This window comes from Megalopta genalis, chromosome 2 (genome assembly GCF_051020955.1).
Source record: "Megalopta genalis isolate 19385.01 chromosome 2, iyMegGena1_principal, whole genome shotgun sequence".
Classification (NCBI taxonomy): Eukaryota; Metazoa; Arthropoda; class Insecta; order Hymenoptera; family Halictidae; genus Megalopta; species Megalopta genalis.
Genome location: NC_135014.1, coordinates 13,072,206 through 13,099,661, shown reverse-complemented (window position 1 = coordinate 13,099,661; position 27,456 = coordinate 13,072,206). Strand labels below are relative to the sequence as shown.

The 27,456-nt window shown below is 39.8% G+C and overlaps 3 protein-coding genes across 16 annotated transcripts; 2 read left to right on the top strand and 1 right to left on the bottom strand.

Annotated features, from left to right (window-relative positions):
- Window positions 1-655: 655 nt before the first annotated feature.
- Window positions 656-4,836, bottom strand: LOC117219308 (uncharacterized). Of its 2 annotated transcripts, none has more exons than XM_076518551.1 (4): window positions 4,674-4,836; window positions 1,697-1,841; window positions 1,556-1,627; window positions 656-1,170 (listed from the first exon to the last, which is right to left on the bottom strand). In XM_076518551.1, coding segments are annotated over exons 1-4 (327 nt in total). In that variant the 5' UTR covers window positions 4,676-4,836; the 3' UTR covers window positions 656-1,062. The 2 variants fall into 2 exon arrangements, with proteins under 2 accessions (XP_076374666.1, XP_033324253.2); XM_033468362.2 differs by lacking the exon at window positions 4,674-4,836 and adding an exon at window positions 2,190-3,282.
- beta-PheRS (phenylalanine--tRNA ligase beta subunit) lies at window positions 4,282-9,193 on the top strand. 5 transcript variants are annotated; one of them, XM_076518549.1, is made up of 12 exons: window positions 4,282-4,353; window positions 5,597-5,827; window positions 5,981-6,036; window positions 6,117-6,271; window positions 6,460-6,529; window positions 6,620-6,886; window positions 6,986-7,165; window positions 7,693-8,073; window positions 8,162-8,242; window positions 8,331-8,423; window positions 8,501-8,780; window positions 8,853-9,193. In XM_076518549.1, the coding sequence occupies exons 2-12, from the start codon at window positions 5,770-5,772 to the stop codon at window positions 9,002-9,004; spliced, it is 1,773 nt and encodes a 590-aa protein (XP_076374664.1). In that variant the 5' UTR covers window positions 4,282-4,353; window positions 5,597-5,769; the 3' UTR covers window positions 9,005-9,193. The 5 variants fall into 5 exon arrangements, with proteins under 5 accessions (XP_076374664.1, XP_033324246.2, XP_033324247.2 ...); XM_033468355.2 differs by lacking the exon at window positions 4,282-4,353 and adding an exon at window positions 4,366-4,547; XM_033468356.2 differs by lacking the exon at window positions 4,282-4,353 and adding an exon at window positions 5,033-5,203.
- A 304-nt stretch (window positions 9,194-9,497) lies between these two features.
- Window positions 9,498-27,454, top strand: mask (multiple ankyrin repeats single KH domain). 9 transcript variants are annotated; one of them, XR_013032645.1, is made up of 29 exons: window positions 9,498-9,850; window positions 13,022-13,468; window positions 14,069-14,216; window positions 14,370-14,650; window positions 14,736-15,021; window positions 15,143-15,444; window positions 15,527-15,742; window positions 15,826-16,455; window positions 16,525-16,648; window positions 16,741-17,306; window positions 17,392-17,595; window positions 17,689-17,899; window positions 17,966-18,418; window positions 18,502-18,837; window positions 18,919-19,110; window positions 19,183-19,548; window positions 19,649-19,803; window positions 19,896-20,071; window positions 20,175-20,307; window positions 20,417-21,162; window positions 21,275-21,589; window positions 21,711-21,905; window positions 22,016-22,163; window positions 22,251-22,458; window positions 22,651-23,534; window positions 23,626-24,918; window positions 25,009-25,200; window positions 25,448-25,573; window positions 26,909-27,454. XR_013032645.1 is itself a non-coding variant. In XM_076518536.1 (29 exons), the coding sequence occupies exons 1-29, from the start codon at window positions 9,647-9,649 to the stop codon at window positions 25,469-25,471; spliced, it is 9,342 nt and encodes a 3,113-aa protein (XP_076374651.1). In that variant the 5' UTR covers window positions 9,498-9,646; the 3' UTR covers window positions 25,472-27,454. The 9 variants fall into 9 exon arrangements, 8 of the variants coding, with proteins under 8 accessions (XP_076374651.1, XP_076374650.1, XP_076374649.1 ...); XM_076518536.1 differs by having other exon boundaries at window positions 13,022-13,166; window positions 13,260-13,468; window positions 25,448-27,454; XM_076518535.1 differs by having other exon boundaries at window positions 13,022-13,172; window positions 13,260-13,468; window positions 25,448-27,454.
- The last annotated feature ends 2 nt before the right edge of the window (window positions 27,455-27,456 follow it).

The window sequence follows — 27,456 nt, the reverse complement described above, 5'->3', positions numbered from 1 at the left end:
GGCGCGATAACAAACCCTGCCATTGAATGGCGCGCGGCTTCTCTGCGACGAACCTCTTGGAACACCATCGACGAAATGGAAGATATCCGAGGGGGGCCGGGGTGAGCAGCCGCACTTTGTATTCCGGTGTATATCCTCGGCGACCTGCGACGCCGTTCAAGAATCGACACGCCGCCGTTTAATGCTTTTAAGCAGGATACATTCCGGCAGCGAGAGCTTTGACACTCGAGGTCCCATCAGATTTGGGCTTCGAGACGGATGACGCGCAGTGATATCTTTTCCTAAAATATTCGGCAAAATGCAATTTTCGAAATATAAACGTAACTGCAAAAACACGATACAGGGTGTCCCAAAATTATTGTACAAGCGAGATTCCCAAGGTGATTCGAAGTAACTTTGTCCTTAGCGAAAATACGATCCGCGGCTTCGTTTACGAGTTATTCACGAAAAACAGTGACAATTAGACTGCGAATTTCATGCGTTACAGCAAACAAAAGGGGTCGGTTAATAAACGTTGTAATCGACGCAACAAATCTACCGTAGGACAAATTATGTTCTTCCATTTCTTACGATCGACTCTAAACATTTTCATTTTTCATCGATATTCATAGCCCAATATCGACATAGTCTCAATCAGAAATATTCAACAACAGAATCCATTGTCTCAATTTATTCAAGTTACACGATCTCTCATCGTCGATTCTTCGTTTGTCGATTAAAAAAACACGAGGCTTGCCGCAACTACCAGTAATTAACTTCGCTCGCCGATACCGTTAACGCGGATTCCGTAACAATCCGTTTCTACCGAACCAATCGATCCTTATTTATGTCAATCGTACGCGATAAGGGCCGGCTACGATACAAATTCATCGATTACCGACGAACTGATAAACAGTTGGTGGATCTTGTCGTCGATACAGACATCCGCGCGTTAAAAAACGTTAAAACACACACACACACACAGACTATACGATAAAACAACGCAACTTTTCACTTGAAATTTCTTCAACAGCCTAACGAAGGATCGATGCGTTTAATCGACTGCGATCATCGGATCTTGTTCTAACAAGAAATCGATTTTCTATCATGACAGCAGAGGAATGGTTCTTCGCTTTTTAGACCGGTGAACGTCCAGGAGAGACTGTCGCAAGTTTCAGCGAACACTGCAACCTAAAAACAATGCGATCCGATTACGTTATCGTTCCGGTTTTTTATTCGCGTTTATCATCATTTTTAATATATCATCGTTTAACGCTAAACCTACCGAGTCCCGAAACTGGCCGATGTATAATCGATTCTTCCCAATTGCCTTCAACTTGTAAACTTTTTCGTGGACAATATCCATTTTTTGAACAATATTGGGAAGAGGAGATACGATTATTCGATCCTCGAGGTTCGATTTTACAGTTGTCGACAATCGGGGCAACTATAAAAACCGAACCTCGAGGCGATTTTAACCAGCGCGGTAGGTTCAGTGTCAAATAAATAAATGAACGATTTACTTTACAATGACGTATCGAATCTTACGATCGAAAAAAAGGATCAACGGACGCACCTGCAGATTTTCCACGTGTTCCTCTATCGCCTCGCAAATCATTTGTGGCATCCTGTCTTGCGCAGTCTTCGCCTAAGCAGAATTTCCATTTGCTCTGGTTCAATTATTCCCCCGATACATTAACGCCAACTATTTACTTACCAGAGCAACGCATAACGCAACACATTGCTCCAGTCCCTCATTGTCACACGTGACGTTCACCTGAAACGACCGTTCGATGATCGACTTTGACGTCCCCACCGGAAACACACCACACTTGCACGGTCCCCTCTCGGTCGACTGTGGCCTGGCACAATTAATGAAACTGTTAAACGAACTGTTCTCTCTCTCTCTCTCTCTCTCTCTCTCTCTCTCTCTCTCTCTCTCTCTCTCTCTCTCTCTCTCTCTCACTCTCTCTCTCTCAATTAATATCATATCGAGATTGACATAATAAATTCAATCGAGTTGTAGGGTGACTGGACCTAATTTTCAAACGGACATGTCTTTGTCGTATGAAATTTGCGATAATCGCGACAAAGAATGAGCAGAAGAAGCAAAGTTCAAGTCAAAGAAAGGATCACCAAAGATATACAGATAATGTCACAGACGTAGGCGGCACAATAGCGATAAAATATTGTAGGAAAAATATTGTTACATGGCGAATGGAAAAGCGACGATCATCAGCACGAAGCACAGGTATCGATCCATGGCAAACAAAATCTCGGCGCGCAATTGAATGACAAGATCACTGTCGAAAGACGAACGTACGCATCGGGATCCACACATTTATATGCTTCAGAAGTATGTACCCCCTTCCCCCCGTTGTCTTTGAAGAGGAATCGCACATTGGCTGACACACGTTCGATTATCGCATACCGGACGACCGTATCAAATTTTCAATCGATAATTTACGCCCGCGGTCGCGTTGTAACCCGAGGAAACAGTGAATCCGGTGTCCGATATTCCTCTGCTCTCAACCGTGAACATTTTTACAGGCCAATTAAAACGGTCTAACATTCTTGAGGACTTTAAAATCGAATTTGTGTTCAACTGTTACGTCTGGTAACTTTCTCTCAGTATTTTCTCAGTGTTCTCTCAATACATATCCTCTGAGCAGATAACGAGAGTTACCTGGTCTTTTTCTATGTTAGTACTACGGAGTCGTTTCGACGGTTCAAAGAAGATCGTTTCGTCGTCGTTTGTACGCCGAGTATAATTATTTTCAACTGAAACGCCGATCCATTACGTCTACGGGCAATTTCCGAATCGTAATTACTTTCGGTGAAAAGAATGGAAAATAAAAATCAGTGAAACAACAGCGCCAGCTTGAATCACAAGTCCGAGGAAGTCGGAACGGCGATGGTACGCGACCGAGGGTAGCTCCTTGAACTGCGAGAGGGTGAAAGTTGCTCGCTTAGCAGTGAAAACTTCGAATGCCCTTTTCTTTGTGCCGAGTCAAGAGCAATGCAGGATTATAAATGAACAAGCAGTCGCTTAAAAGCAAAGTTAGAGGAGAGAGATCGAGTCGGACGCGAATAACGAATGGCGCCGGCAGAACAACTGCGAATGAAACGCTTTCAACGGGGACCGACAAAATGTGGAAGGATACATTTTAATTGAATAAGTCCGCGGAATATCGCGGGCCGAGGAACAATTAAAGGATCGATACGGTGGACATGTCCTACGACTGTATCGAGCTGTATCTTGGAATATAATAATAATAATAATAATAATAATAATAATAATAATAATAATAATAATAATAATAATAATAATAATATGCACTTTATACACAGAAGTAATTAATGTACATGCAAAAGGTACGGGAAAACGTACCGGAGGCAAATGATGCTGTTTGTGTAAAATACAGAATGTTAGTTAATAAAATTCTGATGAATTTAATATTTTCAAAAAATGTGGATTTTCCATGTGATTCACTATGAGTTTCCGTCAAGTTATGACGCAGGAAGAATTTTTCTGCAATCTTACAATGTATTATCTATATTTTATCATCTATGATTAGTGTATTATTGTCTTTTAATCATTCATTTTAATTATTAGAATAATTGCAAGTATGGACGCAGGTGATTTGTGCCGCTCTGACCATAAGCCGCAGTGTGAGAATAGCGGCAAGAATCATTTGCTCATTAACTCCTTCCACTATTATCACGAGTCAGACTCGGTATCGACATTTATATAGCAATTTAACGCCGTTTCATGTAGTTTCAAACGCTCAAATTATTAGCAGACACTTATCGGCAGAGAAAGAACGAGTCAGCATCGGATGGCGCTATCATAAAATTCCTCTGTGGGTATAGAATAGATAAACTAATCGATTGTGTAATTTAATTAGGTATTTGATATATTTTTATATGAAAATATTTTCATATCATAATAAATTATTCCCGTTTCATATATACGCGTTCGCTCTACGATGATTTATTATAAATTGATTACTTTTTTTTTTGTTGGTAGGTAATAATAATAATTGAATTCATACACTCTCTCTTAATCGATATTTAAAAATTGTCGATAAAATAGAAAACATTACTTACCTACGCGCGCGTCTGCCATATACCTGTAATGATTTAGATAATACAGTTTTCTGTGTATATTAGTTTTCTATTCAATCGACAAGTACGAATTTTCGACTAACAGCTTGAGCGTTTTGTCACTATCAAAGATGAGGAATAGGATAGGACTTCTAAGAGTAATAGCATTCCATATGGTGATTGGTCCGCTCTTATACAGTAGTGCCTCACCATAGTAGGCCAAGGTGGGGGGCGCGATAAAAACAATTTAAAACAACGTAAAGCAAAGTAAGTCAACTGAAATCAACGACGTGAAACTTTGTATAACAACGTAAAGTGCAGCGGCAAAACGTTCAAACTGTTAGCTAAATTATCGACAATCGATTTTGGCTAACAATTTGAGAATTTTATCACTACAACAATTAGCGCTGCACGGACATCGAACGGAGCTTTATTTCTTCGCCAACAGACGTGTCACGCACGTATGTAGAATGCATCGCGTTGCTTACAAACATCAATTATGATCAAATGAGGAAATAAAAAAGGACAACGAAACATACACTTAGTTAACGTAATAGTTAACCAAACTTCAAAGTGCAATTAATTACATTTCGCAATATTATCATTTGTTTTTTTGCATACGGTTTCGACACAGTAGATTCTCCTGAACAATTCCGTTTCCTTCGCGTAGTTGTCTACGCTTTAATTTTGCCAAGTCAAAGGATGGAGTCTAAAGTATATTACATACACACATTTACACGACTGAGGGGTAAGGTATGAGTCATGCGCGGAAAGCTAGTTTTGCGCGTGCCGATTATGAACGTCGATGCGCCAAGCACAGAAGTGGCGTAGCATCTACGCCGATCTACAAACATTCGCATCACCATATAGGCATTACCTTAGATCGCGTATGTGATAACTAAACTCACCTGTAGAGTGCACTACTTATTTTTCCTACCAATCACTAGCAATATGGCTGACGATGAATGACGTATGGCTTCGTCCTTTAGGTTCATGATGGCACCAAACATCAAAAATTTTAGGGGTGCATTCATCCACGCAAAATTACGAGCAGCTTGTGCGAACGCATATTCATTAATGTCGAATATTAAAACAGTTTAACACGTTTGGAACATTGGTGCGTCGTTCTTTCGGAATTGTAGACCTATCCAATCATACTAATACGCTTATACATCTTGTTCATCTTGTCCATATTACATACATATGTATATACATGTATGGCGTACCATGTAAATATGTAATAGTAAGTACGGCATTATATCATGCCGTTGTGCCATACGCATTGTATAATTGTATTGTAAGTTACTTTACTGCTTTACGATATGTGGCACTGAATCTTGATCTTGCTATTGCTGTATAAGCGAGAGTTCTCGTTTTTATGAATGATTCTCTTGAGGTATAGAATAGTCTAGAGTCTAGACTTTAAAGGATTAATCACCAACGCGATATACGTTTATCGAGCGATACATATAATCAACCTGTATTCATTTGTCGATGTACAATGTTACAGCAATTACGATCCTAACCTCGGCTTGTATCGTCCACCGGTAAATTTTTCTGAATTAATCGTCACCCGAAGTGCTACTTTGGGAAATCCTGAATATAGTTGTTCAAGAAGCAAACAGTTCGTATGAATTAAATATATTGTACTATTTCAAGAAGTACCGTGTGTAATATAAAAACATGCCGACGATTAATGTCAAACGTGACTTACTATTTAAGACACTTGGCAGCGTGTACAGTGAGTATAATAATATATTTCTCCATAATAATATAATACTCCATTTTATTCTAATTTTGCTACCAATTTTGCTACCAATTTTGCTGTCTATGTTCATCTATTTAATTTAAACTAAAGTAATATTTTTTGATTCATTTAGTAATATTGTTTTAGCCGATGACGAGTTTCAAGATTTGTGCTTCAAATTTGGTCTAGAATTGGACGAAGTGGTATGTATATCTTAATTTTGACAATATTTGTAATTAATTAGATTGTAATGTATGTACGAGTAACCTTAATTTACTTTAAGACGACAGAAAAACAAATAATAATGAAAGAAAGAGGTATAGATGCAACTACAGAAGCATCGGAGGAAGTTATATATAAAATTGATATACCGGCAAATAGATACGATTTATTATGTTTGGAAGGTTTGACTCTTGGCTTGTTGATATTTCTAAACAAGTAAGCGTTATTTTCATCTCTATATGCTTTTATAAAAAGTCACATAAGGTATATGTTATAACATGTTGTTCGAGCTATATTTAACAGGTTCAAGTATTTAAAGAAAATCAAATTATTGTCATATTAGTTTATGTAATGTTATTTTTCTGAATAGGTTAAGAATTATGTCTTTCAATGTTTCCATGTAGGGTCGATATACCACGGTACACGGCTATATTTTCAAACAGCGACACCCACAGAATATTCATGACAAGCGAGGTATATGGAATGATTTTCAAACGAATCTCTTTAATTTATTAACAGGACATGTAATCGTAACAGAACCATTTCTACCATTTTATATTTTAGTGTCTAAAAATCAGAGAACATATAGTCGCAGCTATTTTACACGATGTTAAATTTACAAAAGATTCTTACAATAGTTTTATCGATCTTCAAGATAAGTTGCACCAAAATATAGGAAGAAACCGTACTTTGGTATCGATTGGTACTCACGACTTAGACACTGTTAGAGGTCCATTTTTTTACGATGCCAAGCCACCGACAAATATATATTTTATACCGCTTAATCAAGATAAAAAATATACGGGGGAAGAAATAATGAATTTGTATGCTGTAAGTATACAAGATCTAAGCTAGAACTTGAATGTACATGTTATTTTATTTTGCTTAGAAATTAAAGGAGGCAGTTAATAAAAGTACTTTTTGTTTTAGAATCATACGAAGTTAAAACAATATTTACACATTATAAAAGACAGTCCAGTTTTTCCTGTAGTGCAAGATAACAATGGGACCGTATTATCTCTTCCCCCCATCATTAATGGAAATCATTCAAAAATCACGCTCGACACTAGAAACGTTCTGATAGAATGTACAGCAACAGACCTTACAAAGGTAAACCTAGAAATAATGTTCCTCCAACGTGCAATATACAGTTACAAAATTGAGCTTATACTTTTTAAAACGCAATAACTTCTTTAAAAATGGACTAAGTGACTTGAATTTTTTTTTAGACGATAGTAGGACTAGTCTAGACTATTAGACAATGACTAAAATGCGTTTTTTTTCTTTTTTTTAATTTTGCTATTAGGATGACACAAAAATGACCTAAAAACTCTCGTTTTTTTAATTAAAAAATTTTCGATAACATTTTCAACACGCTATAGGCTCAGATAAGACAGTTAAAAACGAGAGTTTTTTATTTCGTTGTCATTCCGAGTAATAGCAAAATTAAAAAAAAAGAAAAAGCATTTTGATTATCGTCTAGTACACTAGTCCCGTTATCCATAGTCCCGCTAAATTCAAGTTACTTGGTACAGTTTTGAAAAAGTAATTGCGTTTTAAAATACTCAATCTTGTGAAAAAACTATATTTGGACGCAAAAATTAATAGACGAATGTTCTTTTTGCATGCATTTGTAGGCGAAAATAGTATTAGATACTATAGTTTGTGCCTTCAGCCAATACTCCAAGATGAAATACACGGTTGAAGCGGTAGAAATTATATATCCTAATAACAAGGTCTTTCGTTATCCTGATTTAAAATATCGAACCCAGGAGATCGATTGCGAAACAGCAATCAATTATATCGGTGTGAAACGAACTGTGGAGGAAGTGGCCGATCTGCTTTCAAAAATGTCATTGAAAAGCTCAGCTGTAAACAATAAAAAGTTACTTGTAGAAGTGCCACCCACAAGGCACGATGTGATGCATGCATGTGACATTTACGAGGATATCGCTATAGCGTACGGATACAATAATATTCAAAAAACTATACCATGTTTCTCAACGGTTGCCGAAGAGGTTTGGATGAATACTATCACAATTGACCCGTTTATCAAAGGCAAAGAAAATTAAAGCTTTATAATTTGTGTTTCCGATTGAAATTTAGTTTCCGCTTAACAAATTGTCCGATCAATTGCGCATAGAACTGGCTTGCACCGGATTCACGGAAACATTAACCTTCTCGTTGGTACGGTACGAAACATATTTGCTAAAATGTGAACAGTAATATCGATCCTGTTAATTTTTGATGACATTCAATTATTTCCTTGCCGTAGTGTTCCCGTGAGGATATATCCGATAAGTTGGGTCATCAATTGGAAAATATTCCTGCGGTACACATATCGAATCCGAAGACATTAGAATTTCAAGTACGTTGATCTCATCCTTGATAAATTCTGTCTGGCATTTTACAGTAAACACTACTACAACATAGACAATGTTAAAGGTGGCACGTACAACTTTACTACCAGGATTATTGAAAACGCTAGCTGCAAATAAGAAGATGCCCCTTCCTCAAAAATTATTTGAAATCTCCGATGTTGTATTGAAAGATGATAAGGCGGAAGTAGGTGCACGCAATAATCGACGATTATGCGCTGTTTATTACAACAAGTCGGATGGTTTTGAGATAATTCATGGTTTACTGGATAGGATATTCCAAGTATTGGAAATTCCACGGATCATTAATGAAAACGACCACGGATACCGTCTTCGTACAGTCGACGGTAAGCTATCTAACAAGAATGCGACAACCTTTTCAGCATTTGTACTATCTTCAATAGATTTTTCTTTTTCAGATGCTACATATTTTCCTGATCGGTGTGCAGAAATTTTATCCTATGGGAGAGTAATCGGGAGGATGGGCGTTATACATCCGGACGTAATCACGAAGTTTGACTTAAATATGCCTTGCTCTGTACTAGAGATCGATATCGAATCATTTTTATGAAAACGCAAACTTGTTGGTGTTTTTATGCAATTATCTGGTAATAAAATAAAAAAAATTATCTAACAATTAAATAAACTGCGTATAATACTGCTGTATAATACATAAATTTACACCCTTCGAAGAGTAGCTAAATATGTTTGATATTGTAAATTAGAATCAAATGCAAATAAACGTAACATTGCCTCTAAATGAACTTTGTTTCAACCTATATTCGTCCATCCGCGTGTAAATTTCTATTTTATCGGGACCTACAACAACGCGCTATGAGTATTCATTTGGTGAGGACAAATAAGGACACTGCTAAACGTAATAGTAATAGAGAAATATTTAAAAGATTCGAAAAAATATACGACCTAAGAGAGACCGAAATCCATGATCTACGACGTATCGTGAAATGTTAGTAGTTTGAAATTTCCCGCCGCAAGAAACGAAAGATGGCTCGCCGAATCGTATGGAATGATATAGATGGTCGAAGAGGCATCTGGGAGTCTCGGAGTCGGCCATAGTAGAAATGGCGGGTGTTAGCTTACGTGAATGACGGCGATCGTGCTCGAGATTATTATTGAAAAGCAAGTGTTCTGTGTGTGTTTTGCGACACGGAGACGATACCTTAGTATCATATGATTAATCTGGAAGGTAAAGATGCAGAATGTAGCACAAGGAACGACCTCGGATAGTCAGAAGCACGAAAAATCAGCAAGCGTTCACCACGACATTGGAAAGACGTCGTCGACTCCCCAGTCTTCGAACTCCAGCCCTACGAAGTCAGAGACCGAGACCTTCTCCGAGTTGCAGCCACCCTTTATGGCAGACTCGTCAGAGAGCGAGGAGGACAGTGTTTCAGAGGTAAACCAAGTCAAAAAAGCATGCCACGTCGTGGATAAAATATTGCTGCGACGAGAGGTTGAACGTACGCATGTACGCACCATACACGCACACGCACACGCACACCTACAAATTCGTTGGTCGCTTCTGTCTTCTGTCGTTCGTCTCGTCCAGTCACCACCGCCTCCCCTCCGCCGTTTGCCCTGCTATTCCATTCGTTCGTTCCGTTCTTCTTCTTCTTCTTTCTCATACGCACGCTTGTATTCTCTACTTACTCTTTCTTACTTTCTGTGTGTAAGACGTTCACTCCCACCCTTCCCTCTCTTTCCGCTTGTGTGGGCGCGCGTGTGTCGTGTGTGTGCGCGCGCGCGCGTGAATATGCGTGTACGTGGAAGCTGTGCTTGTCTGTATATGTGTAGACTTATAGATGGCGGGGTACATTCGCACCAGCTTTCGATGAAACTTACTCCACTCAATGTTGATCTTTTCTTCGATATTTTCTTATTTCTTCTCAATCTTCTCCTTGTCGCTACGTCACGAAAAACTCAGTTGGTAGAATCTGCACGAACACACATAGTTGTCACATTATTTTACACGATTACCTAATTTTTTTTCACTTTGATTCATCCTGGTTTTCAGTTTTATGAAACTATTATTATTATTATTATTATTATTATTATTATTATTATTATTATTATTATTATTATTTGTTAATCGAGAATAATGCAAAAACGACCGTGATGCATAACGCATGGTTAACGTAGGTAGGAAATTATGTCATATCGTTGCGTGCTGTAATATACGTAGAATCATACATTTTGGTAAATAAATCATTTATTGGCAGAGAAATCGACGAACTGGCTATACGAAACGGAAAGATTGTGTCCACGCTGAGCACAATGTTCAAATTTGTGACAACGATCGTACGAAATTAGTGACATAACCATAAAACAGCTACTCGCGGTTTTTCTCGAGACAAATTGTAGTCGGACGCCTTAGTTAAGAATAAAAAGTCAGAAAGGGATTTACGCATGTTATATAAGAGGAATATATGCGTTAATAGGTAATTGTAAGCGTCATAGTAGCCTGCGTATACACGATACAGTTACAAAGAATAATGCCCTGCTCCTACGGATACATGCTGTATACTTTACACATATAAATGTTTGTTTTCTACCGACTTTCGCTTTTACGTGTACTTGAATTTTGACTAAAATTTGGCGATGTGTTCGTGCCACTCCATTCGGACCCTAAACCAAGATTCTGTATTGAAATTAATGATACACGATACCGAAACGGCGACATATATCTATTATACATGTGCACATATGTATAGTGTTTTTTTTTTTTCGTGTATCATAGCTTTGCATGCCCTGTGATTGAACACGTACGTACATATGTATAACCGTTGGGTAAAGAACTCTGGTTAGCTGCACTGCATAACCAAGCGCGTGCGCACGCACGTGTGCGCCTGTAGATACGTATGTATATGTTTATAGAAGTGGGCAATTATTGCACTTATAGACAAGTGCGCGCGCGTGCGAGCTCCCGTGCTTTCGTCACATGCATGCATGTACGTACGGGTATGTATTCATGTTTTGCGTGCGTATGCGTGTTACACGATTCCATGCGTTGGTAATTCGTGTATTCGTATGCGACGTGAATTTGGTGATGTGCGTATGTAAGTACATCCTTGCGAGTGCGTTTATCTAGTAGTGCCTCTATTTTATTTACATGCCCCGCGCGTGTACATGTGTGAGAGTGTGCGAACACGCGCGTGCGCGCACAAGTATTTTACGTCCGTTTGCACTACGTTGTGCGCCACCCAGCGGAGTTCTCGGCTGCGTTTCTCGCGTATTCGTGCGAGTTCATGAGCCTGCTTGTCTGCTCGGTCGCCTTTACTTACCTTCCTTAGTCGTTGATAGGTGTATTTCTATCTTCATCCTAACAACTAGTTCTTTCCGTAGTACTGTCAAGGAGCTGTGTTTCAGTTTCATCCTTGCCACTGCCTCTACCGGTTGCTCGACTCTCCTGTGTCGCTCGTGTTCGTGGCGTGGAAATTGTGGAGAGCAGAGCCACCATATTATGCTATATTCTACCAGCAGCGGTTATACAGAATCGTAGCTTTTCTTCACGATTTCATTTTTTAGTGTGAACAATTATATTAATTGATCAGTGTTTACGTGAACAAAGGGTACGCGACCGTTTCCTTTTTAGTTGGGATTGGAAAAACAAACGAAACGCGTACGAAGACACGCAGAGTGTAGCAAGGAAGTGTCAGTTTCGTCCTTCTTGGAATGGCTGCACATTGTTCTTATGTCTCTGTTCTGTAGTAACTGGCAAGCGGTTTTAGTCGTTTAAAGAAGATAGGATACTTTCACCTCTCTTCTGATTTGCTTTTATGTCTCATCGGTTTCCATTCGTTGCGCGAGGGGATATGACCTCTACGCGAGATGTACGTACGGTGATTTAGATTAGATGAAATTTATACCTAACTCTTAGAAATTACTTATATAGATTTATACTCGCAAGTTGAACCTGTACTACGACTCTTTTATTCCTACATACTTCGAATCACGTATCATATAATAAGTTCCTTGACGTTCATTCTTTGTTCCTATTGCGATGTACGCGTAATATCTTCAAAGCCGTGGTATAATATTTCGATCGCTACTGTCTCCTCATATTTTCACGACATTATATCGTACAGAGTAACCTCAATTTATTAAAAATGCTTTCCTGTCGAATTTTCGTTAAAACAGTCTTCTTTACAATATCTTAAGACTTCTTCTGTTTGTTGCATAAAAATGTTGGAATTCTAATGACTCAGCAATTTAGTGGTTAATTGTTATAACGTTCATGCATATTTTATATATGCACGAACATAATTGGAACATGATTGGATCTCATGTCGCTAGTATTGTCAGCTACTTTGTCAATGGAATATCTTGCTTAAATTAAAAACGCTAAATAGCTGTGTGCCTAAGTATAAAAATAGATTGTTTTAATCGAAACAACTTGAAAGAGTTTATCGACAAAACATGTGAAATATTCCATTTTACTGTTTGTAATATGTTCACTCTTAATTATAAGCATACAATATCTTTCTGATCGCATTCTATTCCTTGTTTATTCAAATAGCTTTCATATTGACTCCAATTATTAAGAAAAGTATCGTTTTGTGACTTACAGGTGGAGTGTTTTGCAATTGATCAGGTTGAATTAGACGAAGGTCATCATTTAGAATCGTCCAAGTTTTTATTGCCTCCGGAAGATCCAGAGAGATCCGTGGACCCTGAAACACAGGCACGGTTAGAAGCCTTACTGGAAGCAGCTGGTATTGGCAAGTTGTCGTCGTCAGGCGATGGAAAGCACTTGGCTGACCACGAAGTGCTCCGTCGCTTAACATCAAGTGTTTCTTGTGCATTAGATGAAGCAGCAGCTGCATTAACTCGAATGCGCAGCGATAATCCACGCACACAAAACGAAAAACGCTCTCTAGTAGAGGCTTGCACAGACGGAGACGTTGGTACTGTCAGGAAGTTATTAACGGAAGGACGCAGTGTTCACGAGACTACGGAGGAGGGAGAGAGTTTGCTCTCTCTCGCCTGCTCAGCTGGTTACTACGAACTTGCTCAGGTTGGAGTCTTGCTTGTGCATTGCCTTTCTCTTGATACTTGTCGAAATTTTTTATCCCTGCATTCTGTATGTGGGTTAGTTTTGGAAATATGCAATTGAAAGAAACAGTAAATGTAGAATAAGATTGTGCGTATATATAACGCAAATAATTTTATTGACTACCAAAAACTGGTTAGTTATTTTACACTGTGCATCTTGCACTATCTCTTGAATATACGTATATATAAAGGAACATTATTAGTTGTTTCGATCTGAACAGAGCGATCCGTATAGATTAAAACATTTTAGAAAATCTCCTGTTATTCATCCATAGTTTTGATTGCCTCTATACTGTGAACTTGTTTTTTATTTAGGTATTTAATTGATCGATTCAGCTTTTAATTGCTTTCTTTCATTATCATATTGATTCTATTGTATTACAATTCATGTTAATATATATATATATATATATATATATATATATATATATATATATATATATGCCATATAAATTCTGTGTACATTATAACATATATCTTAGTATATATTGTAAAGTTAGTTTCTTTTTAAAAATGCTTCAACATAATCGTATAATTTCACGAGCAATTTGTTTTCATACAGGTACTATTGGCAATGAATGCAAACGTAGAGGACCGTGGTATAAAGGGGGACTGTACCCCTTTAATGGAAGCTGCCAGTGCTGGGCATGTGGATGTTGTAAGCTTGCTTATTGCTCATGGAGCCGATGTTAATTCTCAATCTACTTCAGGTATGAAATTTGATGGTACTAACTTAATTTGCAGATATAACATGACATTACTGCCAGTATATCAGGGATTCTTTCTAATAGAAAAATCTAATATCCTATCTGCTTGTACAAACCGATATATGAAAGTTAATAAATAGCTTTCGATGTCTTTAGGTAATACTGCCCTTATGTATGGTTGTGCGGGTGGTCACGAAGAGGTAGTACGAGTATTGTTAGAAGCGGGTGCCAATGTAGAGGATCACAATGAGAATGGTCATACACCGTTAATGGAAGCAGCCAGTGCTGGCCATGTTCCAGTAGCTAAGATCTTACTACACCATGGCGCTGGAATTAATACTCATTCCAATGAATTTAAAGAATCTGCGTTAACACTGGCCTGTTATAAAGGACATTTAGAGATGGTTCGCTTTTTGTTAAAAGCTGGTGCAGACCAGGTACTTGCCGATATTACTCGTGTTATGCGTATTTTAACTGTATTTTAACTCGCATGAAGAAGAGTCAAAGCATCTCAATTTGTAGGAGCACAAAACCGATGAAATGCACACTGCCCTTATGGAAGCATCGATGGATGGTCACGTTGAAGTAGCTCGACTACTTTTGGATTCGGGCGCGCAAGTGAATATGCCAACAGACAGTTTTGAATCACCGTTAACATTGGCTGCTTGTGGAGGTCACGTTGATCTTGCAATGCTTTTGATTGAGAGAGGAGCAAATATTGAGGAAGTAAACGACGAAGGTTATACTCCGTTGATGGAAGCAGCGCGTGAAGGTCATGAGGAAATGGTTGCTTTGCTTCTAAGTCAAGGTATTGTAGAAGGATCAATATATTGTGCAATATTCTTGGTCTAATTACACGGTAGGAATATATGATATAACATACAACATAATATGGTATAATAAAATCTTTATTTTCTACTTACACATAGGAGCGAATATCAATGCTCAAACGGAAGAAACTCAAGAAACAGCACTTACTTTAGCTTGCTGTGGTGGTTTTTTAGAAGTCGCTGACTTTCTAATTAAAGCCGAAGCTGACATCGAATTAGGTGCTTCTACTCCTCTGATGGAAGCTGCGCAAGAGGGTCATTTGGAACTTGTTCGTTATTTACTTGAATCCGCGGCAGATGTTCATGCTCAGACTCAAACAGGAGATACAGCCTTAACATATGCGTGTGAAAACGGACATACCGATGTTGCGGATCTCTTACTTCAGTTTGGCGCTGATTTAGTATGTATCTTTGATTAAAGAGTACATACGAACGAGCTCTGACCGCCGGTCTACTATTCCCCCTTTTTTCTTTAATGCGTAGGAGCATGAATCCGAAGGTGGCAGAACGCCATTGATGAAGGCATGCAGAGCTGGACATCTCTGTACAGTCCAGTTTCTAACATCGAAACGTGCGGATGTTAATAGACAAACGACAAACAACGATCATACTCCTCTCTCCTTAGCCTGTGCTGGTGGTCATCTTGCGGTTGTTGAACTTTTACTTGCACAGTCTGCAAATCCGTTTCATAAACTAAAGGTACGATTTTACGATCAGTTTAATGGCACCGACAAATATTTGATCGTCTATGTAAATGCAATAAGATTATATATTTACTGTAGGATAATTCTACGATGTTGATTGAAGCTGCGAAGGGTGGACATACGAGTGTTGTACAACTTTTGTTAGATTATCCTCACAGTATTATGATGAGCGCTCCGCATAATGCTGCACCTGCGCCAATGTTACTTCCACAACAACAACAACAACAACAGCAACAACAACAATCACAACAACAGCCGCAGCAACAACAGCAACAGCCGCAGCAGCACATAGCACATCAACAACGCATGCCTCATCAACAACAAGCATCCACGACGCAGTCGCAACATCAACAGCAACAACAACATAATGCAGAGCAATCGCAAGCGCAAAATATCCAACCTAAACATAATACACAGAAGTCATTGTTAAGAAAAAATCGATCAGTAACCATGATGCCTGATATGAGCCTTACTTCGGCCGAGGCGCAACAAGTTCGTTCTCAACCCGCAGGTGAAGCGATCGTAGCAACTAAAGACGATACTAACATTTTGGACAAAGGCAGTGGAGGATTTACCAACCTTTCAGAACCTAATATTAGCCTTAGTCCAGCTCCAGCACCGACCCCGGGTTTGAATGGTTCCGAGAGTCGAAAAAATACTCGACAAGAACAAATCCTACATAAACGGCAAATACTTGAAGAATTACAGGTGCGTATACTTTTTATTAATTTATACATTTTTGACGATTCTAATGTTGTAAATTCTAAATATGCGCAGAGGGTAGAAAGGGAACTTCAAATTAAGGGTCCAGCCCATTGGTTCTCCGGTTCAGGAAATTCTGTTCCAACTCAACAACAGTCTCAGTCGGAAGAACCCAGTGAATCTGATATGTTGTCACCAGGTATTTAAATCCTTCGTCTATTGGGCTTTTCTTTGCAGGTGATAATAATTGCGTTGCATAAAATATTCTTAATAGTAATATTTTCAATCAAGGTACCAGTCTGGAAATTTCGCAGTATTATGAATCTTTTCTCGAAGGAACAAAACTTGGACAAGAAATGGCACGTAGAAAATTAGGTCGCGAGATTTTTCCTACAACAAATGCACTCTCTCTTGCAACGATACCGGTTACGTCGACCGTTCCATTGGTTACCTCTAACACATCTTCTACGACTACGCCGAGCCCTCCAAGTATATCTACACCACCTACCGTCATGACAGTTTCTCAACCAATCACTGCAAGTAGCGACGTCAGCCAAAACACCGCCATAAGCGATCGCCCTAAAGCGAAGCCCGTCTCGAAAAAGGAAGGTAAAAACATCCGCAAAGCTACGTCTAGTGTAGTAGGTGGAAAATTACAACAACAACAACAGCAACAGCAGCAGCAGCAACAACAACAACAGCAGCAGCAGCAGCAACAACAACAACAGGCTACTTTAATGGCTGGACTTCAACAGCAATACCAACAGAAACAACGGCAACACACCTACCAAGTGCAACAGGTGCATCAACTGCAACAACTTAATCAGCAGCTTCAATTACAGCTTGATCAAGTACAGGTTTGAATATTTGTTTTCTACTTTCGTTTTACTACGATAATGTTACACCTTTAATGAAAATATTATCTACATACAATACAATTAGGTACAACAGCAACAGCAGCAACAACAGCAGCAGCCACCACCTCAGCAGGCACAAATTCAACAACAAGCTTTACAGTCGCATCAACAACATTCGCAGTCTCAACAGGAATCTGGTCCAGTGACTACTAATGGAAACAACATACTCATGCCTACTCAATTAATGTCGCATCTTCATTCTGCGTATACGCATCATCTTCACGATCAGGTAATTGTAAACTAAAATTGATTTCTCGAGTTTATGTCGTGTATCATAAAATGAATGATCACATTCTTTAAATAATGCGATTCACATTTGCAGCAATCAACTCAACAGAATCTTACGGAGCAAGCGGATCCCGAATTAGCAAGACTGCATCGTGATGGCGCTTGTCCGTTTGTGGCTGCTGCTCAAAAAGCAAAAGCACTTTGTACCAGCGAAAGCGTTATAAAATTGGAAGACGGCACGCATATTCCCCTAGACGACGCTTTTGAAATTTTTCGCTCTATCAGTTTCGATGACACGGTTGACGGTAATTATTTCAACCTTTTCGATTAACATAGAAATTTATTTCTGAAATGTATTCCCCGTGTGTCAGTAGCGACGGAAGATAAAGAGAAGCTTGAATTGAAAAGGTTAGAAGTTTCAAATAGTAAAGATCCGCAACAACAGCAGCAACTACAGCAGCAGCAACAACAACAACAACAACAGCAGCAACAACAGTCCGCGCAGCAACAACAATTGCAAAGTGCACAAATAGTTCAGCAAACGAGCAGTCCTTATGCGTCTCAAGAATACTTCACGAATCCTGTGTTATCGGTACCTTCTGTTTCATTACCGACCTTGCCTTCGCTTCAAGTCACCAGTGCTGGTGTTCAAATACAAACAGACATATCAGCCGATCTACAATTAACCAGTACGCAGTCTTTACAAAATAAACCGTTTAAAGAGTTGAAAGATTTGAATTATTTGAAACACTTTCAAGATGGGTATCTCGATGCTTTACGATGCCATTTCCAACCGCAATTACCACTCCAATCGTCGCAAATAAGTAAGTTTCAAGTATATTTGTCAAGTATAGTATATTACTGCACATAGAAATATATATATATATATATTTATTCCTGTATTCAGCAGTTCCCATGCAAGCTCTACCAAATGTAACCGAAGCGAGTGGAGTAATAGATAGCATTCCTCATCAAACGAACGGTTACACACAATCGACAGCTTGTAACACCAATCAAGTTCAAGTGGCTACTCAAACGCAAGCACCGGTCACGACAACGGCTGCCACCATCGTTGCTTCGGACAAAAAACAAGTTTATACTGCGCCAGCGACCGGTAAAGGAAAAAAGGGAAGATATCCGCTTTTACCTCAACAACAATCATGCCAACAACAACAAACTGCCAATACCCAACAACAGACTCCCAATTTTCCCAGTCAAAATTACCAATTAGATCCGACGACAGGTAAGAAAACTCTATACGATAGGAAAGAAGAATATCGGATATTAATCGGTAACAATTTTTCTAATTCGTGTGCAATTTTAGTTGCCGGTCAGTACACAACGGGCGTACCAACGGTTGGAGGATACACAACTAATCAAGTACCACCCGCTCCGTTTTCTTGTATGGACGTGGACTCTGAAACAGACAGTAATCACGATACTGCTTTGACTTTGGCATGCGCTGGTGGCCATGTAGAGCTTGCCGAACTTTTGTTGAGTCGTGGTGCAGATATAGGTAAATGGTCTTTAAGTAACGATATGCGATCTGCAAATTCGCAACATTATCATCATGCGTTACATTTTTCAGAACATAGAGACAAAAAGGGATTCACTCCGCTTATATTGGCTGCAACAGCTGGACATCATAAAGTTGTAGAGATCCTTTTAAATCACGGGGCTGATATAGAAGCTCAGTCTGAACGCACCAAGGATACACCTTTATCTCTGGCTTGTAGCGGTGGTAGATACGAAGTGGTAGAGCTTTTACTTAATCGAGCTGCCAATAAAGAACATCGTAATGTTTCTGATTACACACCTTTAAGCCTGGCAGCATCCGGCGGTTATGTTAACATAATAAAGCTTCTCCTCAGTCATGGTGCTGAAATTAATTCCAGAACTGGTTCAAAATTGGGTATATCCCCGCTCATGCTTGCCGCTATGAACGGTCACGTTGGTACGTACCGTAAAACATTTAGTTGACGTTGTGATCATTTGTGTTCATTGTGTCCCATGAAATCTGTGTAAACGGTAACTTTATCAACGATAACTTATAGCGGCGGTGAAGCTGTTGCTCGACATGGGCAGCGATATAAACGCCCAGATCGAGACAAATCGTAATACAGCGCTAACATTGGCGTGTTTTCAAGGAAGACACGAGGTAGTCAGTCTTCTTCTCGATCGTAAAGCCAACGTCGAACATCGTGCTAAGGTACATACAATTGCATTTATAGATATCCCCATGTGAGTTGTGTAGTTTGACGTATTTAGGCATTATGTTAAAATATATGTACGTTCTCACAGACTGGTTTAACACCGTTAATGGAAGCTGCGAGTGGTGGTTACGTAGAAGTCGGTCGTGTTTTACTTACCAAAGGAGCAGATGTGAACGCCACCCCCGTTCCGTCGTCTCGTGACACTGCTCTTACCATCGCCGCCGATAAAGGACACTGCCGTTTCGTAGAATTACTATTATCAAGGTAGTCTGTTCGGACTTGTTTCTTCGCGTATCTCTTTGTAATCGCTCACCGAAAGCGAGAAGAGAAATACGAGATTTCTCTATTATTCGTTCGTGTTTTGTAGAGGGACACAAGTAGAGGTAAAAAATAAAAAGGGAAACAGCCCATTGTGGTTAGCAGCAAACGGTGGACACTTGAACGTCGTCGATCTGTTATACCATGCTGGCGCAGACATCGATTCGCAAGATAATCGTAAGGTATGTATATATTGAATATTTCGAAAGTCTGTATTCTATACATTAAAACTGTATTATACTTGTATTTATACCGAATCGACGAGTACACGTGTGACTTCGTATCATCTAGGTGTCCTGTTTAATGGCAGCGTTTCGCAAGGGACATATTAAAGTTGTGAAATGGATGGTGAATCACGTTACACAGTTCCCAAGCGACCAAGAAATGACTAGGTACATAGCCACTGTAAGCGACAAAGAACTTCTCGAAAAGTGTCAGGAATGTGTTAAAGTAATTCGAGCAGCGAAAGAAACTCAAGCGGCCAAAGCGAATAAAAACGCGAGCATACTATTGGAAGAATTGGATATGGAGAAAACACGGGAAGAATCGAAGAAAGCGGCGGCTGCTCGCAGACGAGAACGGAAGAAAAAAAAGAAACTCGAGAAAAAGGAAGAGAAGAGAAAATTACACGAGGAATATAAAAAGAATGAAAGCACGTACGAAGACAAGGAGGAAAGCGGAAAAAAGTCTGGGGACGAAGAATGTGATCGAGCCGACGACAGTGAACACGAAACTGGCGACGGATCCGAGAGAATGGACAGTATGCCGTCACCGGTTAATAGAAGTCCAGAAGATCCCGACAGAGAAGAAGGTGATAGTGGAATCGATGCAAACAGCCAAGGTAGTTGTAGCAGTAACGATGTCAAAGCTAGGGAGAAGAAAAAGGAGAAGAAGAAAAAGAAGACCAACAGCCCTGCCAACAACGAAAAGGATACATCTCCCCAGAGATCGCCGAAAACTGTGATCGCTCAGAGTAACGCGTTGACCCAAAATTCCATCACACCAACCAAGTCTCAAAATAACAATACCACTGAGAAGTGAGTCTCGTGTAGAATACTATCTCGTAGCACAACATCTTATTTTACGCATAATTTCTATAGAACACGGGCGTCTCTTCGTGCCGACATTTAAATTGATTTGAATTTTTAGAAGGATCATGACTAACGCCACCAACGGAGCATCTGTGTCCACTATATCTGTTACGACGAGTGCCAGATCCTCGACGATTACTTGCAACGAACGTAAATTAAAAGGTCAATTGGTATTCGAGTCATCCAGGCACCCCGCTGATAGGGAAGATTTCGAAGCAACCGGCAACGAGACATATATACCTGGTAAAGGGAAAAAGTCTTACAGCAATCAATACGACGGTGACTCGTTGAACACAACCACGAAAACCAACACTTCCACAAGTCCGAAACAAGGAGGCAAGCGCGAGGAAGGATGGAAAGAAGTCGTTCGAAAGTAAGGAAAGCAACGAAAATAAATTTATAATTCTGTGTTGTCCGTATCTTGCCCGTACTCTCCCCGTTTAACGAGAAACCTAACTAGAATGGATCAAGAAATGTAAATATTTTCGAAATAGGGGACAATCCGATGATTCGGGAAGGTTCATGAATTCTCCGTTCCGTTCGAAGAAGGTTTCTGTTCCACCGAATGCGATCAGCCGAGTAATAGGAAGAGGCGGCAGCAACATCAATGCAATCAGAGGCGCTACGGGAGCACATATTGAAGTAGATAAACAAAGTAAATGCCAGGGTGAACGAATCATTACTATCAAGTACGATATCTCAATCTTAATTTATCCTATCATAGTTTTCATGCTGTCTGGCAGTGGAAATGGTTTCCATTTCCTTTCTTCGTTTATTGATATTTTCTGGATAATTTTAGGGGATCATCGGATGCAACGAAGCAAGCTCATGCACTAATAGCAGCGTTGATCAAAGATCCTGACGTTGATATATTGCAAATGCTTCCAAAATCGAAACTTGTCGTTGTCACGACATCTTCTTGGGATAAAACTGTTTCCACGATAGCCGTAAGATTCAACGAACTTTATACTACGTATAGCGCGTTGTGCATTAGAAAAGTACGTTTTGCGAATGCAATTTACCTTAAATTTCAGTCTAGTAAACCAAAATTGGGCCCAGTAAGTAAACCGCTCAGTCTAACGTCGAATTCCAATAATACGCAAATCAACAAATCCAGTTATACATCGGGGGTTTCAACTGTGAATCAGTTAATTCCGATTCGATCGTCGTCCACCATTAAACTTAGCGGAGCATTTCCAACGCCATTGCCGCGTGCAACGGCGCCCCGACTTGTTGCCGCAGGTAATGTACATTATACGTTTCACATACATTTCAAGTTGAGAATTAGTAACGAAACCAGAGTCTCGTTACACGCGCGTAACCAAATAGATATTCTTTAGAACGTCGTGTAACCGTCAAATTCTTTGAAGTATCTAGTGCAAGCACGAAGTGTTTCGATGCTTGAATAATTGTTTGCTACTTTTCCGTGTGTAGCTGAGAAACGTGCTCAGGCTGTGGCTGCTCAAATGGCTTCGTCGTCGAACACAAAGACGACAATGTCGTATACGAGCGCGATCATGACGGCCGGACGGGCAACAAAAATTGTGACGACAAGCACCACGCAAACATTTGCAGCAAAGTTATCCGAAATCACTGCCTCCACACATACATCCACCACCGTGATGCAGTCCACTCATACCGCGGTAAACAAGCAGAAATCGTTGCAAGCTAATGCCGTCACTGTAATGTCAGCTACAGCTACAGCAATGGCTCAAACAACGTCTCAGCAGCCTGTAGCCAGTACATCTCCGAAACACTGCCGACCACTGCCTACTTTGTCTGCCCCGCCAACTATGGTTACCCATTACACCGGAAAATCTACTTACTCTCCTGGTTCGAACGTCACGATGTCACCGGCAACGAGTACAGTGGTTGCTTATTGCCCAGAAAATTCTATCGCAACAACTTGTTCGAGTTCGGTTCGCGTTACTCCGTCTCCTCCTATCGTATCATCGCAGAGTCAACAATTGCAACAGCAGCAGCAGCAACAACAACAACAACAACAACAGCAACAACCACAACCGCAGCATCAAATAAGGAGTTCAACACCGATCACGTCTACGATTCAAGAACAGCAACAACAACAACAACAACAACAACAACAGCAGCAGCAGCAGCAACAAGCGGCGAATAACACGCCGCTCGAATATTCGTTGTTCAACGATACGTTTACCAAAGTTACTCAACAATCGATGTGGGGTGGCCGAGAAAATGAATCGCAAAAGGGTATGAATTTCGCGACCGTAGCTGGTGGTGGTGTTTCAGTAAATACATCCGGTTCGTCGTCGTCGAAATTTATAGACAGCGTCCCCCCACAGGTTAGTATCGGAAACCTATAAAATATGTATACGAATTATTATATCAGGCCTAATTTCGACGTTCCTTATATAATTTGTTGTTTCGAAACAGGTGGATGCCTCGAAAGCTCCTGGATATCGCGGGACAGCCATGTGTTCCCCTGTGTCGAGCAAATCTAATAGCGCGGGCAATACGAGTGCAACCAGCATAGGAAGCGGCACGTCGTCCAACACAGGACACAGTCCTATTCAGCCGCCTCAATTCCAACCGACAAGCGGGAATTACAACGATCATTCGCTTTCGAACAAACCGCCTGGTAATTTGGCAGTTGCGCGACCAGTGATCCCTCAACAAGCCATAGAGATGGGCGCAGCGATGGGAGCTCAGTTCAGCAGGCCGGTATTTCAAGGTGAATTGACATCGCGAAACACTACGACGCACCAACCGCACATTCTACCTTCAACGTCTCAACCAACATTAGACGTAGGATTGTTTAAAGCCAATAACGTCGGTTACGAGCACCCGAATGTGAATTCGAATCTGCTGAAAATGGTGCCGAACGAAGGTCAGCAAAATCACCCTCTTCTACCGTTTCACCCTCACATGCAGAATTTCACGCAAACGATAGCAGCTCCATCCGCTTCTGTAAATACTACCGTCAGTATGTCAAGATTAAATCCCAGAGCACCCGACTTTTCGAGTTCTTTGCATTTGAACAATAAACCTCAAGTGACGATGTTTAATCCGGGATCGGCGGCGGCGGCGGCAGCCGCGGCTGCAGCAGCGGCGGGAATCCACGCAAACATGTTTGCCCCTGTACCACCACCTCCGCCATCTGCGATCCAGTCGAATAATTTGGCAATGCTCGGAAACTTTCCCCTGGGAAAGTATCAGGGGCCATCGCGAGCTACTCCAAACTCCAGCATCTCCAGTAACGGTCAAACGCGTTGGCCATTCGCTCCACCGCACAATAATTACCCGACGCATCAAGACCCGATGATCGGACAGATCGGTTTTTCAAATCATTTGACCAACATGAGTGCCGCACAACCTGGAAACATCGACCTGATCACTACGTTGGAGAATGGTGGTTCACCAGCGATATCGCCTTCTTCACCGGCACAAGTGGCCCAAGAGATGAGTCAGCTGAAAATCGAAGATCGCAAGGTGCCTCGACCGATCGGCACCGAAAGAGCTTGGAAGAATTACACAACATCCGGCATGGGACCTGGCGGTGATGCCGATTCGATCAACTGGATGCTCAACAATGAGAAACTTGTTGGATCTTGGGCCGGTTTAGCTCCTGGGATAGACAGGCATCAAATGTTTCGGTCCAATGCCACCTACAACCGTATATCCAACGTCGACGCCGAACTCCACCAAATGATGGAATCTTCGTTTCAGGTAACGCTTATTATCCCATTGTACAACATGTATGGTATTTATCCTTCCTAACGTTTGTCTACGATCAACGCGTTTTGTGGATTGGTTCAGGGCCACGTAGATGCTCAACAACAACCGTTCCCTAACGGAAGCGCGGCAGCGCTATCCCTAATGCCAGCATTAACGCTATTACCAGGTCAATTCGGAGCACCAGCTTTAACAGAAATACCTCCAAATGAACCTAATAAAATAGATCCACCAGCCTGGGGAATACCGGATGCCGTTCAAGATAAACAACATCCGGTACGTTATGTTCACTTTTCAAGAAAATACATTTCAATTTGTTCTCTTTCTACGATTCTATTAGGTTTCTTTTTAATTGAACGATTGCTTGGGTCAGTAAGCCTTTTCATTCTCATCTGCTCTTTCCATATTCGATAGCTATTCGAGAATTGTACATTTTTCATTCGAGAAAAATAAGTGTTTCTGTTCAATTGTTTACTCATTTTTCTTATGGAACATGTACATAATATAAACAACTTTGTTCCAGACATGGAATAAATGGACCCATTAAGGGAGTATAGGAATTTCGCTTTCTGACCTGCAAAACGTGAAACAGAACTTGCAAGTCAAAGTAGTACATAAATGGAAGTGAAATACGAAGCGTTGTTTCCAGGTACTTGAAATGCATCGTTAATTCTAATTATATCCATCTAACAGAATTTCAAGATTATTTGTCATGCTACTAGGTAATAAGGCGGTAAATCCTTCTTTCAACTTATCGTATTGTCCAACTCGATTATTCGATGCAAATCATTTCCAAACATGGTATCGAAAGAACTCTATTACAAGATTTGTGAAATCAAAACAATACAAAGAAGTTTTGTTATTGACTGCAATATATCTTCGATCTTTTTCTACGGTTGCTTTACGTACATGCATGCAGATATACAACATGAATACATACATACTTAAAGACGTATACACACAGATACACAAACACACACGCACGCACGCACGCACACAGTTACGTACGTACGTACACTTGCGCGTATACATTATGAAATTCTATTATGATCATTGTCATAGATGATAATCGCTTCTGTATATTCATGGTAACGTATGATCACAGTTTCTTGTTTTATTGAAATATTTCATTGCGTTCATTACACCCAGTTTATTTACTCTACCGACAATCAATGAAATGACGATAACGACGGTAACAATGACAACGACGATAATTGCATAATGATAATGATAATAATAATAATAATAATCGTGATAATACCAAGGAGAAGAATAATAAGATCTCAATGAAAAGTATTGGTTTTACGTTTAGCAAAAAGAAACATTCTCTGTGGTTCGCTGATAAACAGGTTTAGTCGGGTCATCCGAAGATGACCGTCGACGCAATCTCTCCAACGAATCTATAGCGTTGCGAATAATTTATAAAACATTTATCAAATGTTCACACGCGTACGTACATATAAAACAGATGCTTCTACAGACACGTCTACATAACACCCGCATGGTACGATCAGAGATCGCTGATTTTTGCCTTCGGTATTCATTTTGCTTCTGGTTAGTTTCGTATTGTGTTTTGCAAACATGCCAGACATATCGTTCGGCCGATCTGGTTTATCTATCGTTGTAAGCGAGATCCTGAATCAAAGAAACGCGAATAATGTGGTGCTGGTTGAGAAGCGTAACGTAACAAGTCCGCAATGTCATACTAGATTCTACTCGATCTAAAGTCTACTCGGATGAAACAGTGCAACTAGCAACACCTTGACATCGTTGACGTATATGAATCAATTTTGAATCTTGAATCTTGAATCTTGAATCTTGAATCTTGAATCTTGAATCTTGAACGATGAAAGTGTCGAAACGGAAATGAAAAAGATTGGAAGACACGCTGTCACGAATTAATACGCGCTGTACTAATAATACATTAAACATTATGTATACCGAATCCTATTCGAATCAATGAATATTGTTCATTGTTAAACAGGTAGTGGGCCGCCGACACGTAAATATAACTCCGTGCGACCCTAGAAACAGTGCTATTATAATACTATTATTGCTGTGGTGGTAATAATGTTTATTATTATATTATGGTTATTATTACACAAGACATAATTATAGGAAATGAAAGGTAAAAGTAAATAGAAAATGTCACCTGCTGTTCGGCTGGACTAGTATGATATATTAAATATTCTAGATAAACACTCGATATACATACATAAGAAATGTTCATTTCTCGATTGAACATTTGAAAATCTTTCTTGGTGGGGATTTCGACAAGTGTTCAATACATAGCGACGATACTATAATTGAAACGGTCCCCTACGCGTAAGTTTCGATGAAGCTCGTGAAAATTATATGAGAGCTTTTGATCTATTATTCCAGGGAACGCTTCAATTATTCTCTAAGATACATTGTTATAATTTAAAGCCTATTTTCAAATTTGATTTATGATAATTGCGATATACAACACAAAACTATTATATGACATACAACAATAAAGCAAATAAATGAATAAATAAATAAATAAATACA

Excerpts from the sequence above, each read along its gene's own strand:
- beta-PheRS (XM_076518549.1), top strand. The coding sequence starts at position 5,770 with ATGCCGACGATTAATGTCAAACGTGACTTACTATTTAAGACACTTGGC. Across the intron at positions 6,037-6,116 it reads GTCTAGAATTGGACGAAGTG|ACGACAGAAAAACAAATAAT; the intron begins GTATGTATATCT and ends ATTTACTTTAAG. Across the intron at positions 6,887-6,985 it reads AAATAATGAATTTGTATGCT|AATCATACGAAGTTAAAACA; the intron begins GTAAGTATACAA and ends TTTTTGTTTTAG.
- mask (XM_076518530.1), top strand. The coding sequence starts at position 9,647 with ATGCAGAATGTAGCACAAGGAACGACCTCGGATAGTCAGAAGCACGAA. Across the intron at positions 16,456-16,524 it reads AAATACTTGAAGAATTACAG|AGGGTAGAAAGGGAACTTCA; the intron begins GTGCGTATACTT and ends AAATATGCGCAG. Across the intron at positions 23,535-23,625 it reads TAGACAGCGTCCCCCCACAG|GTGGATGCCTCGAAAGCTCC; the intron begins GTTAGTATCGGA and ends GTTTCGAAACAG.
- LOC117219308 (XM_033468362.2), bottom strand. The coding sequence starts at position 2,320 with ATGTGTGGATCCCGATGCGTACGTTCGTCTTTCGACAGTGATCTTGTC. Across the intron at positions 1,842-2,189 it reads GTCGCTTTTCCATTCGCCAT|GCCACAGTCGACCGAGAGGG; the intron begins GTAACAATATTT and ends TAATTGTGCCAG. Across the intron at positions 1,171-1,555 it reads AACACGTGGAAAATCTGCAG|GTTGCAGTGTTCGCTGAAAC; the intron begins GTGCGTCCGTTG and ends CATTGTTTTTAG.